This window comes from Calypte anna, chromosome 2 (genome assembly GCF_003957555.1).
Source record: "Calypte anna isolate BGI_N300 chromosome 2, bCalAnn1_v1.p, whole genome shotgun sequence".
Lineage (NCBI taxonomy): Eukaryota > Metazoa > Chordata > Aves > Apodiformes > Trochilidae > Calypte > Calypte anna.
This window is the reverse complement of record NC_044245.1, coordinates 62,356,421-62,371,188: the sequence shown is the minus strand read 5'-3', so window position 1 is coordinate 62,371,188 and position 14,768 is coordinate 62,356,421. Positions and strand designations below refer to the sequence as shown.

Here is a 14,768-nt window from a genome sequence, read left to right as displayed (position 1 = left end):
TACGAGATGTTGTCCTTATTTTCAAAACTGAACAGCAGTTTGGTCAGTTAGTCTTAGAAGTGTTCTCACAGTCTTTCATCTCAAATAATGCCAGCTCTTCAATCTTCCTTCTTATGTGCTTAAAAATTTATAAGATGTTACTTCTAAAGGGCTGCCTCAAGAGATCACCTATTATTTTGTTCTTTTCCTTAACTAGACTAGTTTATGCATGGGCTTGACATTATTCATGTGTGTTGAAATTAAACTACATATTAACTCCCTCAGATCAACTGCAGATCCTTGGTTTTATCAAAGAATCAAATTTATTGAAGATTTAATCCCTGAGAGGTCCAATGGATTGGAAATTTGGAAACCAGCTGGAAGTATCTCGATGGCACTCTTCTACAGAGTGATGAGCTTTTCGAAGTTGAAGTGCTATATGCTATGTTGCTCTATCATTGTAACACACAGGTTCCTGATTAAAATTGTGGATCTTCTCTGCTGGACAAAAAATACCTTGGCATTTGGAGAGCATGGAATAAAGGGAGAAGTGGTGCAAAAGTATGAAGCCTTTTAAGGGAAAATTATAACCTTTCAGCCCAGATGTGATTTACTGCTCCGTGGGAAAAGAACAGTGATAAATCATCTATACAGAGGATCGTGTAGAGCAAATTTCAGAACACCTTCCGAAGCATGCTTGAACAGACATCTCCAAAGTCTTCTTCCAAAGACAACAGTGTGTTCATGTATATTCTTCCACTGTTAAAGATGAAGAATCACTTCTCTCCTAAGCTATCATGTCCATCAGCCAAGCTGTAGCTGAACTTATGAAGAACAACCATGATGCTATGACTGAGGGAATACATGAAACTAAAAGCAGGAAAAATAATACTGAGATTACTAAAGACAGGGACAGCCATGGCACCTAACTGGTAACTCTGGGCAAGCTATCCTCCACATGGGCAGGCCTCCAACCACGGATATATATCCTGGCCATTTTTATCACATTTCACTAACCTTGGTTTCACAAACTGTGCTGGAGGGCAGGTTAGATCTCCAGGGCTGAGCATGCTTATGCTTCCCTGACAAAGCCCCAGACAAAGCTACAGTCATGCTTGTAGCATGCAGGCGATAAAATGACTGCTCATAAACACCTCTGAAAAGAGCTTGTGTGAAGGAGATGGATTCTGCAGAGCTGATAGCCAGGCAGTCCTCCTAACTTGGTACCATATACCTACTCATGGTTATGAAAAGGTGAACAGGTACACAACACAAGATTAAAACTAAAAAAACAAACAAACAAACAAACAAAAAAAAACAAAACAAGCAAAGACATATCCAGAAAAAAGTCTATAAAAAAGCTAAGCTTCTCACTACTTTGCAAGGGAACCCCTGCGATCAACTCAACACTGTTCCAGAGGGGAATAAGGACAAGTGCAGACAGATATGCATGCAGGAATGCTGCTCCTGGTCCCATCTGGGCTAGAAGGCACAGCATAGCAGGAATGGTCTCAAGAGTTATCCAGTATGAGTAGACATGGGGTTATAAAGCATTAAGAGATAGGCTGTCAGTAAGGAGAGAAAAAAAAAAAAGGAGTTGGCACTGGCAGAACCTGAGAAAAGTTAGGGGAAAAAATGAAGTAATAGTTGTTCCTTCACTCTCCTCCATAAAACTTAGTGAAATGGTAATTTCCAAATTGGCCACAGGGAATTAATTTCACTGCATCCTTGAGTGCAAGAGTAACTGTCACCTTAAAGGAAGAGGAAACAACAAGAATGTAAGAAAAGATGCTTGTGAGGAGAAGAAACATGATTACCTACATCATAAGCACATTTCCTTCCTCTGCATAGCACCAGCTTACATAGAAGGCAGCTGAAGTACTATTATAATGGTATGATACAAAGAAAATATATTACCCAGAAGACTTTAAGAAACTGTATTTTTCTTAACATATTTATGCTGAAAATTGTATTCCTGCTCTCCAAAGCGACAGGACCCACAAATCATTATACCTGGTCTGCCACCCAGTCTGAAAGAAATCTGACCTCCTTCAGTTATTTTGGAAGGTCATAGCCAGAGACCGCAAATATCCTTCAATAATGAAGGCTGTGCACTCACTGCCTTTAACAACTGGTCAGTCATGTCCCATAATGCTGCTCATGACTGAAAGAGCATTAATATTAATGTTTTAGAAATAATGTATGTGAATGTATGTGAATTATGAAATTAGCTTTTCTTAAATGCTCACATCAGCAGAATTTGATTTCCCAAAAGTTCATAAAAGGACTTCAAAAAAGATGAGCAAGGCCATGTTCTACTTCTCCTCCACAGTATTTGCACATTAACAGTTTGCTGAGCCTTGCATAATGTAAGTATACCACCAGTATTTTCTATAACCAATACTAAGATTGCACATAGGCTTGAGAGACAAGAAGCAACAGTGTAAAGTATTTTTTCCAAAGTATTTCTTTCCAAAGTATTCTTTCCAAAGTATTTCTTATGGAATGAACTGCAGAAGCCTTTCCTCATCTCCCCATTTGGCCTTCAGGAAAAGCAAGTATTACAGTGACAATAGTTCATTTTTGCTTTCTTGCAAAATTAGGCCAGCAGCATTGTGAAGAGCTCATTTCCTCAAAGAGAGTCAACAGGGATACAGAAGCCTAACCAGAGAAATACCTTCAAATGAGAGAAAGGTAAGACCACTGCACGAGAAGACAAGAAGTGGGAGGGACAAGTGAACCATAAAAAATGCTAGTACTGTCCACATATGCACACTATAAAAAGAAGAGTAAGGAAAGCAAAAGAACAGTTATTACATTTAAGTAAAATATTTAGGGAAAACAATGGAAAAGCAAAAAGAAACAGTTCAAGGAAGAAAACAAACAAGCAAAAAAACCCCAGGCAGAACTACCCTTAGTAAAGCCACTAAAACCATTAAGTGGCTACCACCCTCTTAGAGAACTAACATTCCTGCCTACAAATACTTGCACACACTCTTACACAGGAATGGCAAAATCTTGAGACCTGAAAAGCACTTGGGCATGTGCTTAACTCACAGGCTCCAAGTACTCCAATTGACGTCAGTAAGAGGATTCATACATTTGAGACACGGGCACGTGCTACAGCCCCTTGCTGGATCAAAACTGGGGGTGCAGTTCCACAGTTTCTTAATCCTCAGCAGAGCCAGAGGTCCTTATGGCCCAAAGTTCTGTTCACTTTGTCACTAAGAAGTGTTCGCAAGTTTCCACTGAAACCAGAGAATTTAAAGCCGAGGAAGTGAGGGAAGAAAGGAGAGCATCGGCGTAACTAGTTTTTAAGCCAGATAATTTCAGTGATCCTACTGTGTATGCATAATAGGATATTATGTTGTACTGATATGGCCAAAGCACTATACCATGAAGGGAAAAGATCAGTAGGGTCACCAGTGCTGACTTTAATGGTGAGAAAAAGGCATGTGATGCTGCATCCTGATGTTCCTATCATTAAAGGAAACCTTGTTTTTTGCTGATTTGATATGGTTTGGCCTTTCTGGCAAAAAAAAAAAAAAAAAAAAAAAGCTATCAGCACTTCTGTTCACTTGCACATGGAATAGCCACTTGTGATTTTAACAAGACAAGGTATTTGAATTAATTCTCCAGTAGCACAAATAAAGACATGGGAAATTTCTGGAGGAACTCCCTTCTGTGAGAAGGTCCTCGTTGTAGCAAGCAGAACTGTACGGTGGCTTCACTTCCACAGTGGAGCTCTTGTATTGTGGGGTGGGTGGTAAATTAAAAAAAGTACTACTTCAACTACCAGACATAGCAGCGGAACCAAACTTCTAGTAGTACAGCTATCTTAAATGTCTATTCTTTTTTCTTCTCTTGCATGAATTTAAAAATTGTTCAAAGCAAGCACAACACGGAAAAACAGAAGTACATGCTTAGCCCTCTTCTAACCCATTTTTGCACTTTGGACATTATTAGGGCACTACCATGACCATAGGCACAAATATCTTCAGATTCATTTTCACCTACATGGCCTAACTGCATTTCAACATTATTTAATATTCACCAAGCTTCCAGCACTGGGACAGTACAGCAAAATCCATGCCTAAAGAACTCTTAAAACAGACAAGGATGGCTAATTTTGTTTGCTACAAAATAAAACATACATTTTGACTCCTATTTAGTCATAATTTCACAGCCCATTTAAGCTCACACTACTGCTAACAGAAGCAATCAAATCTCCTTGCCACTTCATGTCCCTGCAACACTTTCCCCAGACCAAGCACTGTGTTACAGCTGAGCATCATAAACTGCAGTATTAAAATCCATGTTAAAAATCAAATATATTTTGTCAGTTCAGTTTTAATCCAGAAAGTCCCCAACCCGTGGTCAGAGCTATCACGTGGTACACACATTGGCCTGCAAAAGACAGGGGGAACAGGCAACCAGAGGAAGACTAAAGTCCTTTTTTTAGAACAGTGCAGGTTTAAATTAATCATAAAACAACAGTATTAGGCAGTTTGCTGGTCTCCACATTCACAACGTTGTTACCAAAGGCAAAACACAAAAGCTACACATGGGACATTTCCAGCACATTTCCACTACAGATCAGAGACCATAGATTAGAACAGGACAGGACAGCTTCTCTTGACTTACCTATTTCTTATTTTTGTAGTCTTAACTGGTTAAAGGCATCACAGACAGACTTGAAAAGTGAAAAAGCCAGCTTCATAATTATTTGCCATTAGGACAACCATCATTTCTTCCAAGTTATAAATAATTTACAAGTTACAGTTACTGTAACATGCTGTAACTCCAGCTTTTAAGTAACATGAAGCCTTTTGTCTTACAAGGTGGTATTACTGTGTCTCCATTATTTGTTGGATAACTAGAACAAAAACACTAACATTGTAAAAAGCTTTTCATACTTAAGATAAAGGCCTCAGCAGCAGAAAGACTACCTTCTTCTTACAGTCTTACTTGTGTGTAAGCACAGCTTTTAATAAATGATCAGAGGAAATACTATTACAACATATTACCTTCTGCTTTATATCCAAAACTGAAAGGGGCATTTCCTAGTTTCAGAGTCATTTTGCATGATGGCAGTAGGCCATGAGAAGGTTCATCATTATCACTATGCTACAAACAGGAGAAATATGTGACTATCTATCAGAAAATGACATCTTGGGTGTCCATGTATGTCATCCTTCTGTAAAAAACACTAACACTGGGCTGGTTGTTTGGAACATCACCCAAAAAGAAACTGCGTACACCACCAGCCTAGTTTCAGTAAACTTTACAAAGAAAACAGAAAACCTTCTTTTTGCTCAGCTATGAGTTTTCTAAACTCAAAGTCAGACCACGTTTTGTAGGGCTGAAACCAAAACAGAAGCAGTGCTGTATTTTTCAGCTTGAGTTAAGAAGTTAATTGATCTGGCGTGCAGGGTTGGAAATTTGTATTATGGGGTTTTTAGCATGCATACTGCATCAGAAAGATTTGGCTTACAACTTTGATGTACAAAAAAAGCCCTCTGTGGGACAAACTGACTGAAAGTAACATCCATGAAATAAAAGGCAAGAAAGAAGGAAATATCCCTTCTCTAAATATTTGGGATGCCTTATTAAAAAAAACACCTTGTAAAAGAAGAAAAAAAGCCCTATAAACATATGGTGGCAGCCTGATCAAACTTAAAACTCTAAATGCCATTTCTAGACTATGTACTTCAGGGGCATAAAATTCCCCAGTTTTAGAACAGCATAGAAAATCATACGCTAAATAAAAATAATTTAAACATCTCAAAGACTGAGCCACTGGACTGTTCTCCAAGACTCATGGCTTCTGTCCTGTTTATCAGTAGCAACCTCAAAAAATATTTGTACATTGCAATTCACTTGACTTACATATTTTACATCTGCAAGTTCCTCTTTGTATTTCTTAAAAATGCAGGCCATTCCCAAACGTAGCTAGAAAATGGTTATCAGCTCTTTAAATGGAGTTGTAAGGGCCCGTGGGAAACTGAATTCCACTCACTGAGGAGCCTCAAAAGCTACTGTCTTGGTTGTACTCCCCAAAATCCAGCATGACTAGCAGGATGCCTAGCACGAGGCTGAAGTTTACCCGAAACAGTAATGGATTTTTTTATTCAGAGTAAAATAAAGGCCGGTCTTCAAAAAGAAAATAAAGTCCTTACCCTAACATACAAATGTGGAAAAGAGAAGGGAAGAAAGTCCTGTTCCTGTGGGCAATGAAGGGAAAAAAAAGGAAGTAAAAACGCCGGTGCACAACATTGTCCAGAAATATTGGGGAGCACGTATCTCTACTCCTACTCACATAAATCCATTTTTAAAATAGGCACAGAGCTGATTTCCATATGGACATAGTTGAAAGAGCCAATAATTTCTCCAAATTCACTCCAGTCATTCTTAATTAAAAGTATGCGTTGCTTCAAAACTAATCTGCAAGCAAAGCTAAAAAATTAATTGCTCATAATATATGGTTATTCTAACTTGGCTCAGACAACACAATATCAAAGTGCGAAACTAAGATAAGTAGATTATGTCACAATAAGCTTCCACGGTTTATTTTTGAACTTTATAAATATAGTTAGCCAGTCATCATAGTATGCATGTGCCAAAACATGCTCATCTGCAACCATCACATCACTCAAAAGATGTCAGACCAGCAAGGGAAGCTCACAGAACTGAAAGCACAGGGCTGTGAATACCACAAACCTTCCTGGTGTAGGGCAGCGGGTCACAGTGTCTCAACTATTCTTATATTTTGCATTTCTTTCAGACTTTAGGAAGTAACAGCAATATCATAATGGACACAGACACTGCTTTTCTGCACACCAAATCAGACCTGCCAGAAAAAAGACTGAAGAGTCCAAATAGGAATGACCAAGCAGGTGACACATTACAGAAGAGAGACATTTAGAAAGGATTGTCATGCCCCTGAAGTGATGCAATCAGAGACTCTTCTGGGGTATGGTCACATTTTTGCTAAACAGATTTTAGGAGTGTCAGAAAGTCTGACTGCAACTATACAGACACTCAACAGATCAGAAACTACTTTTTGCTCTGCAGGCCTGACCTAGGTGCAGAAAGTGTACAGAGACAGGTTCCCTTTTGATTGTTTTCAATGCATTTTTTTTTAATCATACAATCCCCTTTTTATGTCTGATTAAAGGAGGTTTTACTCCCCCAGATGAAAATACAGGATATGGTTCACAATGCTTCATTTGCTGCACAAATGCTGAAGCACTTTCAGTCAGATGCCACTCATCCCTATGTGAACCAGTGGAACAGTGATTTCCACCTGAGTGGGTTTGTTTTTTTTTCCTATCTTCCACGCTCAGCCAAGTTGGTCACTCCGAAGAGCTTCCTGCAGCAACATAAATTAAGCTGATAAACTCTGCATGGGAGCAGATGGGGTACACCTACACCATCCGTCTGCTTTCCAGCCAAGAGCCTCAAGACGCAGCGTTAAGCACAGCAATGCTCTCAGCCACGGCTCAAGCTTTGCCACCGACTGTGGCCACGCTTCTGGGGCACATCAAAGAACAGCGTTTTACACCTTCGAACTCTTCATCTGCATAAGGAAGTGACAGACAAAAAAAAAAAAAAAAAAACCAAAAAAGCCCTGCACGTGTAGAGGAAGACGAGTATATTTTCAAACAAGCACTCACAGATATAATTAAAGGGTTTAAGCCTCTCCCACAGCCTACCACTGGAAATACCAGGCATCTGCTGGATTACTGAAGGAGCAACACCAGAACAGGATGTCATTACAGGAGGGAAAGTGTGAAACTCAAGCAAGTGAAACGGCAAATGGTTTTAAACCTTCTACCTACTGATTCATTGAGAAAATGTTTTTGAGACCCACTAAAATAAACCCATCTCCTACAAATGAAAAAAGAGTTCCCAAATAGCTGCGTGTTAAAAAATAAGAAGGATCACATGCAATATTCCCAGTAGTAATGAGCCAGCAAAACAGCCCATCAAATATCTAAGAGAACACCAAATACATTTTGGCAAGCATATTACTTCCTGTATCTGAATTTCAGTGCCAAATACTCATCACGTACCAGACCTGAATTTTACAAGTGATTTGCAGCTTTGAAGTTTTCCAGTGGCTTCCTACTGCTTAAAAATGCTTTAAATAAAAAAAGGTAGTAAGTATAAAAAGTATATGTGCACCGTACCTCATACACGAGACATTAAACTCCAGGTGTATTTGATGGTTTTCTGTAGAGTTGCAACAACAGGTTAAGGGTCTCTGTATTCAAGGCGAAGAGCCAGATCATAAAAACTAAGTTTTGGTCTGTAGCATAAGGGACATTTAGGGCCATCAGCATCAGGAAACACTTAAGGGAAGCTCAGGTTTGGCAACACTGAAATTTGCATTATTAGACTTGAAAGTTAATGTCCCGTTAATCTTACACAGAGGCAGTCAAATACATCAGCACTATTGTTTCCAGACGTCTGCCCACTAAGGCAAACAATGCATCATTTAGACTTGGTTTACATTTTTAGTAGGGAAGAAAGCCATGCAGAGGACTAGAGGGAAAACCAGAATATTTTAAATGCAAATTTGGATTTCACAGCAATGCATGTATTCCTCTGCAAATTCCACATATGCTAAATCACACAAAAGCTGGGTTCTTGTAGTAAAAAATAATCGTATCTCTGCTATCCCTTTCTGTACTTTAAAATTACCTCTAGTCCTCCCTTTCACTTGAGTGCTGCAAACTGGAAACTTCAGAAATGAAAGCAGCTGGTGTTTTCCCTCCCTCCCCAGGTTCTAACTAGCACTGATTCATTACAATATAAATGGTCAAAAAAAAAAAAACAAATCGACTCCAAAAAACATTTCCCTCCTCGTCAAGAACTTTCAAGTTATGTTCAAACCAGACCACAGCTGTAGTGTGTCTAAGCAAAATACAAATTTTAAACCTGGAGTCTCTTTAGCTTCAGACGAGATTTAAAAATTGACCTACTTTATGTAATACTCCCACAGCTGAGTCATCACAGTATCAACTGGTCTCTATCAGCTGCAGGGGATGATCATCACTCAAAAAAAAAAAAAATATCTGTACTGAAATGCACCTTTTATTATGTTAAAAAATCTAGTGATAATCTAACATAACCAGAGATGTGGAAAATCTTAAAAGAAAGTTTCAAATGTGTAAAGCAGATGCCATGCCTTGTAGCAGGGGACTGTGAGCTACAGGGTTGAATATTGGACGAGGTTGCAGAAATACAGATTAGTTCCACCTCCACCACCGTTACAGTATGTAGCTTCAGGCAAGTAATTTAGACTTCTTTCTGTTTCACCCAACAATAAAATGGAGGGAATGCCACTGCCTTACAGAATCAGCTGACGTTTATACTACACTTTAGCATATGCATAACATTAGCTGTTACTTTACATCTGAAGAAAAGGAAGCGGTAATACATTTTTAGTATGTGCTTTGTAGGCCTCATAAGAGAAGGTGAAAGTGCTTAATGAACATTAAAAACTCTTCACAGGGGCCTTGATTCGTTGTAATTCATTCTGGACAGCATCTTTCGCAGATTCCTGGCTCACAGTCCGCTGGAGTGAGCAGGAGTCCATTAGTATCTCAGAGTAAAGCACATGTTGTTAGCAAAAAGTAAATACTCCTTTTTAAAGAAAGGATTTATGTTACTAGTTTCTAGTTACCCACTATCTTACAGGCACTTGCAACATAAAAGACCGGGAGAAGGCTAAGAGGAACACAAACCCAGATCGTAGAGAATTTGAAATGAGATGCCATGTACACAGATGGAATAGTACCTCTGCTGCTACGGGTGTATTTACATTATTTCTTGTAGGAAGTGGTCAAACTTAAAGCATGCCATCAGTTGTGGGCTGGGAGAGGAAAATGAGGAAAATCTTGCAGCAGAGAAAGCAAGGCAAGAGCCTCAATCTGAGGCACCAGGGTGCCCAGAGCTGGGCCTCTGCAGCCAACTATCCCTTATTCAGGAGGAGGTGGGTTCTGCATATTCCCCGTTCCCCCCAAAACCTCCCTGGGCCTGCCTGCAACATGCCCAAGTAGAGAGTATTTTTTCAAAGGCTGTAGCATTCACAGAAGCTCTAAACCTCGGATGTCTGGCAGCAGGCTAATCCTGGTCCTTGCCGGCCCTCTGTCTGAGGGGTTTAGGAGGCAGTCAGTAGGTGAAGCATGTCACCTCATGGCAGACTACAGCACTTTTACCTCTGCAAGGACAAGGAAACAAATCACACAAGGCGACAGCAGTGACATTACTCCTTAATTATATTTTGCCATCTGCTACCATGGCAGACCTGTGCAAGTATTTAAAGACAGTACTCCAGGTCTGATACTCCAAGACCTAAACCAACAAGAACAGAAGATTTGTGATTTGGCATCACCCAAAAAAAAAAAAAAAAAAAAAAAGGTTAAAAAAAATGCACCTGTGAAATTGCACTGAAGACTTCAAAGCTTTTCATTGAAGAACTATTAATTCCAAGCGCATACTGAATGCAGTCTGGCTTCTAGGCTGATGCTTTACAAAAGCTGTCAGTTTTCTGAGGCTTGAGCCAAAAGGCAAATATTGATATGTAAAGATGTTTGAGAAGGAGGAGGGTAAAGTGAGAAGGAAGATTTGTATGAGTCAGCCATAGCTCTCCTAAAAATTAAGTGATAGCATTTTTAAAGCTCAGGAAAAAAAGACGCATACACGGGTTTCCTCATTCTTGAGTTATCAGCCACAAAAGATAAAGCTCTCCAAATTTAAGAGAACTTTTAAGTCCAACCACTTGTGAAGCAAGCAGCCAAGCCCTGCCAGGGCAGCCTGCAGAGCACAGGCTTTACTCCATTGTTCTCATCACCTTTTTGTTTTCAGAATTCATTTCATAAATGGTGAAAAGCAGCAGCCCGAACAGGCTCCACTCCTGACACAGCCCACAACTATCCCAGAGGAGCAGGGCCACCGAGGCCATGCGTGCTGCCGGTGCAACAGGGCGCTACCCTCGACTGGACACTGGCTCCCCACGGCGGGGCATCACCCCCAGTGCGGCCCTCACCTCACGGCTGGACGCACCAGGGCCCCCGAAACCGGGCAGCGGGGCCCGACACTCGACCGAGGATTTTTCCGCTGCGGGACAGGGCGGCCGGCCCTGACTCCCCACGGTCCGGCGAGGCGAGGCCTGCCTCAGCTCCTGCCAGCTTTCCCCGCCGCCTCTCCTGGGTCATCTACGGCTGTGCCTGAGTGCCCGGGGCCGGTGCGAGGTATCACCGGTCGGGCAGAGTGCGGGGATGGATTTAGGGGCCCCAGAAGGGACGATCAGACCCCGCGGAGGCCTGGAGGTGGCTGCGGCCATCACCGGGGCGCGGGCAGGCGGTCACACCTGCAGCCGCACAGGCGGACAATAAAAGACTCGACTAGCACCGACGAGGAGGAGGAGGAGGAGGAGGCGGCGGCGGCGGCCACGGCCACGTTCCCAAGTGCTCCGGCGGGATGCCGCAGCGCCCAAAGGCCACGGGCAGAAGAAAACGCGCCACGCGTGTCACCATGCCGCCACCTCCGCCCCCGCGGGGTGACGTGACCGGCCCTGCCCGCCGCGCGGGGCGGTGGCTTAACCAACCTCCCACTCCGAAACCGGCAGGGCAGGGCAGGACGGCCCCGCACCTGCTCACCTGGCCCAGGGCCGGACCTGGCCGGGCCGCCCCCTCCCCCGCAGCGCCATCGAGCGCTGCCCCGAGGCCTCCCCCCGCCCCCGCCCCGCCTCGGCTCTGACGTCACGCAAAGCCACGGGAGGGGGTGCGGGTGCTGGGGGCGATGAGGGGAGGGGGGGGGCCGGAGCGCCCAAGCGACGAAGATTCCACGGCGCGCAGGCCCTTCCCTTTGTGACGTCACGGGAGCAAAGCGAACCTGGCCGGGCGGCGGCGTGGCCGGCGGCCCGCGGGCTCCCGTCACAGCCCCGGCAACCTGTTGCTGTCGCCGCCAGCGCGGCCCCGCTGGCACCGCCGCCTGCGCCCCCTGCCCCAAATAAAAATGGAGAGGGGGAACGAAATTACAAAAAACAAACAAAAAAAAAATTGAGGGGGTGGGGAGGTTGGAAAAAAAAAAAAACATAAAAGCTTCGCCGCGAAGTTGCAGCCGGGGACTACACAGCACGTTGCCCGCCCCGCTGCGCTGGCCCCCGTCCCTCTTGCCTTCCCTCGGGCCGCGGGGCCGGCGGGACCGCTCTCAGCCCCTGCCCGGCGGTGCGGGAGCGGCGCCGCATTGTTCGCCCCCACGAGCTTGGGGCGACCGCGGAAGCAGGGTTTTGGGGCGATCTCTCCCCCCTACGAGCATGCACACACCCCCTTCCCCCATGCTTAATTATCAACATCGCCGTTTCCTTCCTTCCCTCCTCCCACCCCCCCCACCCACTCCCCCCGCTTTTGTCTGCCTGCCTGGGAAACGTGGACGCCTCGCGTGTTTCGCCAGACTTTCCACCCGCCGTTCCCGTTTCGATGCAATACTTTAAACTCGCCGGCCCCGGGTTCCCCGCTCCTCTGCAATGCGGATGTATTTTAATTCGGAAATTTCGGGTAGGAGGGGAGGGGGGGTTGCTCCGAAATAGCGCGCAGCCCCCCCCCCTCACCCTCCCTTCATTCTCTTCCCCCCCCTCACCCCCCCCCCGGCTGCGTTTCAGCGGGGCGGGCAAGCCGATAGCAGCAGTCAGCTGGAGTCAACTGCAGTTTTTACCAAATCTATATAATAGGGAGGAGAAAGTGTCCCGAAGGTCACCCTCCCTGCCAAGAAACACCCCCCGCTGAAAACCATCGGCACACTCGACAGGCGCGATATAAACTACAACTTTTAAAGCCTCGCATCGAACACCCAAAAGCGAGAATTTATATAATCTCCCCCGATGAAGAATTTTTTTTTTTTTAAACCGTGCAGATAAAAATCATCATTCGCTCTACTGCGTATTTGGCTAATCCCCTCAGTTTTTCCAAACGTAAAGAAAAACTCCCCTATGCCAATCAAAACGTAACTGGAGCACGAACAAAAATTCAACTATCCATCCACATTTATATGTTTAAAGGATTAGACAATTACAAGGGATTGGTTAAGCGGTTGAATAAAGAGAGGCAGAAATACAGCCCGGGCTGCGCTGGATTAGCCCAAATTTTCAAGCTATCATAATGAATTATTTTACAACTGTACCGAGCCATTTCCCCCCGTTATTAAAGTAAATCCCCGGGAATGCTTTCCCCGTCAGGCGATTCCCCACTGGTTCGACTCCCATCGCCAGGCAGAGAAGCGAACGATCACGTCCAGGAGACGGGATGTGGTAGTGGCGAGAAACGAGCTCGCCATAACCAGACACTCGGTTTCAACTTAAAGGGCTTTCAGCAACCACCGCCGCCGCTTCCCCAGGCGGGGATACACACAGGCAGAGCAGACAAAAATACCTCCTTTCGCGAGCAAAAGAGCAATATTAATAAAACCGCGTGAAAATGCAGTTTCGTGACATTATCGCGGCAGCCCCCCGAGCTCCCCGCCTTTCATCTAAAACTAGATGATGATTGTGTCATTTGAGGTCAATACATTTATTCACTGGAGGAATCGCTACACAAATCTGGTTTTATAACCAAACTGAAGAGAAGGTTCCCCTGTAACAAGCGGGCCTCTGAAACTCCCCCACCACACCACAGAAAAATAAAACCCAGCATCACATTTGTTTCGAAAGCCTTGTAGCTGCAGGATTAACTATAAACTTGACATTCACTGCCATTTCCTAAAACCGGGAGTCAAATGATACATGTTATGACCACTTACGTATTTCTTTTGAATTATATTCCTCTTGGGTCTTTCTTTGCTCATTCTGGTATCCAAATTCTGATTGCAAAAGGGGACAATTGCTTCATGAATTAAAGCCGCGACAATTAAAAAAAAAAAATCGAAAAAAATCCTTGGGGGAGGGGGTTGTTTGTAGTGGTTTCTTGTAATCCGACTTTCTTTCCTCACAATGTGATTCTCCTAGCAATAAATCCGAGAAATGGGGGACGAAAAAAAAAGGAAAAAGAAAAAAAAAAAAGACGAATGCGAAGAAAAAAAAAATCACTTTAGTGAAACATTATAATAGAAAATTTCCCCCTAAACACAAAAAAACGACGCCCTTGATATCCCCTTTTCTCTTTCTCAAGCCACCTAAGCGATCTGCAGGTCCTTAGTGTCAGAGCTGTAGTTACATCTTGGAGAAGGAAAGGGGCCGAAAGGAGAAGATAAATAATCAAAACGTTGGAAGTCACGTTTGTGCCGCTGCAGCAGGGAAAGCGGCAGAGACAACTCCAGCAGCGGCGACTCCGGCGGCGGCGGCGGCTCCGGCGGCAGCAGCGGCGGCAGCGAGGGCTGCGCGCACCGTGTGTGTCTCCGCTCCTTCCAGCTCTCCCCTAACCAATGAGAACAGCTCTCCGCCAGCAACTTTAAATGGACCTGGCTCCTTTTTTTTTTTTTTTTTCTTCCTTTTTTTTTTTAATATATATGTCTGCGTGTGTGTGTGCGCGCGTGTGTGTGTATATATATATATACACACACGGGCGCACGCACACACACACACATACAGACATACACCGCTTAGGGCCTGGCCTTAACTCCCAACCGGGACACCAGCCGCAACGCCCGGCCCCCGCTGCGTTCAACGCAAGCAACAGGCCGCGCTAAACGCTTCATGCGGGTTAAGCGTCACACGCTTCCCTCCGCTCCCCTCCGCCCCTCCTCTCCCCCTCTCTTTTTTTTTGGCATTTACGCGCGGCCACCCG

At 44.1% G+C, this 14,768-nt stretch overlaps 1 protein-coding gene across 1 annotated transcript in view; it reads right to left on the bottom strand.

The window, feature by feature from the left end:
* Window positions 1-14,412, bottom strand: part of JARID2 (jumonji and AT-rich interaction domain containing 2) — a 224,889-nt gene extending 210,477 nt beyond the window's left edge. Inside the window, 1 exon segment of the mRNA XM_030444491.1 lies at window positions 13,786-14,412. Within this exon segment, the coding sequence (XP_030300351.1) occupies window positions 13,786-13,830 (45 nt within the window). The 5' untranslated portion in view covers window positions 13,831-14,412.
* Between the last annotated feature and the right edge of the window lie 356 nt (window positions 14,413-14,768).